Raw genomic sequence first — 3,931 nt, forward strand, 5'->3', positions numbered from 1 at the left:
ATTTTTAGTTATAGGCGTAATCCGCGAAATCACCTATTATTGCTAAAATATCGGGTTCTTTTACAAAACTCTTAAAACTATCATATTCCTCACTGTATAGACTTTTATACTAGCTTTACAGCTTAATATTAACTTCTTCTTAAGTATAGTGGTCTCTTTCTTTATAGCGTGATTCCCAACATTAAAATTCTTTTTTACGCTCTTAATATACTTTGTACCTCTATAAACCCTAAATATATCCCATAATTTCTAGGCTAAGATCTATTAGTAGCTAAGAGAGGCTTAAATTATCTAAAGCTTTAAGTTTCGGCTTTATTTTATTATAAACTTAGAGATAGGTTAGAAAATGTGGTGGGCTAATTGGAATAATCTAAGCTAGATTAGAGGGAGGATTACTAGGAGAGGGAAGGTTAACTAATTATGCAGTTTACCTTTAAGTGGATGTTATTATAAGAAATAGTTAATGGTCGATTACTCCGTAATTTTACAACTTTATCTTATGGCTAGTTAAAGGCTAGACTATGCTAGTATTTATATAAGTTGTAGTATTACGTAATAAATAAAAATTATTACTTAGCGCGAATATTTAGATTATTATTACTAAAATTAATTCTTAAGCTATAACTAATATAATTCTAAATAAGTTAAATAGTTATAAACTACTTGGACAATATACAGACAATTTTCTGCATAGCTGCAATAAGTAAAATAGTAGTACTCTAGTGTAATGCCCTACGTTTTATTGCTTTGCTGGTAACGGAAGGTATTATTAGGGAATTTTAACTCCGTGGAATGATTGTAGTAGAAATTGGAGATATGCTTAAAGAGAAAAAGGCGGAAGATATACTAGATATAGAGCCTAAACTAGTGGCTCTAGCAGAGAGTAGAGTAGTGGGTAATAATAGAGTATTGGATACTATAGAACTAGACGCTAAGATAAATATACCTACTAAGGATAATATAAAGTTAACTATATTTAGTAATGCTGCGGTGGATAACGTAGCTGTAGAAGACGGTAAGGTGGTAAATATAGCTAAAGCAGATCTTAAGCTAGATATGCTTACTAGTAATCCTAATAATATAGTGCTTAATAAAGATAGAGATGCTATAGTCGATAAGGCTGTTAGCGTTATGGAAATTAAACTTAGTAGTATAGATGTAGGCATTACTGCATTTTAAATAAACTGCTCTATTTAGTTTTTGGGATTTAATGTAAACACTATTCTAGTAGAGTAGTGGGATATAGGTATATATTGCTTGCAGTAAAACCACTAGGGATTTGTATTTTAGATAAGGAAAAAGAAGTTGTTATTAGTACGATTTAATAGATTAAAGTAAATAAAATCTATATTAAATGAATTTATAGCTATGCAAGGCTGCTTAAATATTAATTATATTAAGGTGTAATTTAATACAAGAAATTGAAACTCTAGAATATCTCTAACGTTTACGGAAAGATTATTTAGTAAGAATAGCAATTTGCTATGCGGAAAATAGAGGATATTATTAAGGAAAGACTTACTCTATAAGGTAAAGAGTATAAAGTTATATAGAAGGAATTCTAGGTTCCTAAATTAGGATTAAGAAATGCAGAGCGTGTACTATATATATTTAAAATACGGAAGGAATTATTATAGCTGCTTTTAGATAAACCAAAGTCTATATATAGTAGAAGGGATTCATTTTAAGGTAGTACTATAAAATATTAAGTAATTAGTTAGTAATATAGATAAGTTAAACTAGCCCTAGAGTTAAGCTAAATTAATATTATACTTTTAAAGATTTTATAAAAATATAGAGCTCTTTACTGCAGGCTAGAACTATAATTTATATATAAGATATAATATAATGAAGGACTTAATAGGGAGATTGAGGCTTATACTAGGTCTATTAATGTCCGTCCCTAGGTTATAGAAAGCCCACTATACCAGAAAATATAAGGGGTACTTTAACTTTAAGCAACTATAACTCTGCGCATATATTGGGATTTACTATAATTCTGTATAAGTTATGTGCTGCGACTATTCCTAAATGCTTGGGACCCCTCCTTTACCGAAAATTATATTTACGTTGTCTTCGCGCCTAATTTATAGAGAGCCTCCTTTTATAGCAAAACAGGACTTTTTCTCTACAGCATTACTATTAAGCTTTTTCTACGGTTAAAACTAATAAATAACCCTTATCCAATCCTTAGAGTCCTATAGCAATGCTAAGAAGTCCTTATTAGCCTTATAGCTATTATAGCGTAGGTCTTTATACAACCGGTTAGTACCTCCAATTAGAAAGACTAATGGCCCTAGTTAGCTCGAAACAACTCTATATATCCCGCAGATTTATTACAGTATAATTTACTATAGTTAATATGCTAATTTCTTAGTCTAAGCTTATAGCTGTAAATATGTGGCTAATAGGGGCTTTATTAGCCCGCCTTGAGGAACAAACGCAGTGTTATAGCTTACTACTAACACCCACCGCAAGTACTAGTAGAAGGAGAAACTTCGTAATAGCTAACGCGTCCTTTCTTCTTCTGCTGCTTTTAAGGATTTATCTACACTATTACTAACGCTCTTTAAGAGTATAGGCCCTCTAAGTCCTTAAAGACTTCCCCTTTATCCTTTATACTTCCCTATACCTAGTTATACCTTATACCTCTATAATAAAGAAGTATCTTATATAAGTTATTCTAGATAAAAATATGGTTATTAAATAGGCACAAGCGGACTCTATTCTATGTCTTAATATTTACTTAAAGAGGGATTTAATAAGTCTTAGCGAAGTTACAGATTATAAGACTAACGAATTCTTCCGCTCTACCTTTACCTACATTAATAATAAAGACATTATATAGGTTGGTCGGGCACCTAGAATATAAAAGTATAACTTAATAGTTAAGGATAAGAGCTGCGAAGAATCCCTAATAAGAAGATTTACCCGCTATATATGTGGATATTTATTATATCTAAAGCTAATTAAAAGAACCTCTTTATTAAACGCCCTAAAATATTATACGCTAATAATAAATACGAGATTAAGCTTGTGCTGTAGATACTTTTTAAAAAAGCTAAGGTCTTAGAATTCCTTAAATAATATCCCTATCTAAATATTGTTAGATATTACAGCTATATTATTAATTACGGCCATATTACCGGCCTCGCCCTTAAAAAATATGGAGTTATTTTACAATATTGTCATAAGGATGTTCCATATAATCTTAATATTACTGCTTATATAAATAGCATCCGTGCTAGTATAAGGCACCTCCATTTTCTTAGACTTGCATATAATAACCTTAATCCCACAAATATTGCCCTTAATAGCGATGATAATCCGATTATTCTTAACTTTGGGTCTTATAAAAAGTTTAGTAAGGAACTTCTTTTAGGAGGCATATATGGCTAGGTTAACGAGGATTACTCTATATCTGCCTAACGTTATAATAAATCCGCGTTAGATAAAATAAAAGCGTGGCTAATAAAGGAGAAGACTAAAAGAGCTAAAAAGTACTTAATAGAAAAATGTATTGTATATATAACTAATATATAGCTTACCCACTACACGCCCAAGTTAATTATTAATATTAATTTAGATATGCCTTCCGTGTCCTTACCCTTTAAATAAGTCGTTTAAAACGTCTGTTTTAAATTATAGGCAACTTATACTTGCTTAGGAACCACAATTTGGGTTACTATTAGACGTTAGGCAAGTACTCCTTCTATAATCGTCTCTCCTAACCTCTATTCGCGTTTGTCTTTAGCCCTACTTATTATACTAGACAATAATTATAGTAGTATGCGTATACCTTACTCTGTATTAGCATAGGATATAAATAATAGAATTTTCTAGCTTATATTAGGAAGGGTAGGCTTAATACTTCTTCGATATTATTACCGTAACGTAAAATTATGCAAAAGTTCTTAAAATTAATAGTGCT

General features: G+C 30.7%; 1 protein-coding gene across 1 annotated transcript; it reads left to right on the top strand.

The window, feature by feature from the left end:
- Positions 1-3,090: 3,090 nt before the first annotated feature.
- K441DRAFT_554590 (uncharacterized protein) lies at positions 3,091-3,399 on the top strand (the record flags this gene model as incomplete). The annotated part of the gene is made up of 1 exon (XM_067643234.1): positions 3,091-3,399. A coding segment is annotated over one exon (309 nt), but the record flags the coding sequence as incomplete, so codon positions are not given.
- Between the last annotated feature and the right edge of the window lie 532 nt (positions 3,400-3,931).

Source organism: Cenococcum geophilum (assembly GCF_001692895.1).
Source record: "Cenococcum geophilum 1.58 unplaced genomic scaffold K441scaffold_15, whole genome shotgun sequence".
In the NCBI taxonomy this organism is placed as follows: Eukaryota; Fungi; Ascomycota; class Dothideomycetes; order Gloniales; family Gloniaceae; genus Cenococcum; species Cenococcum geophilum.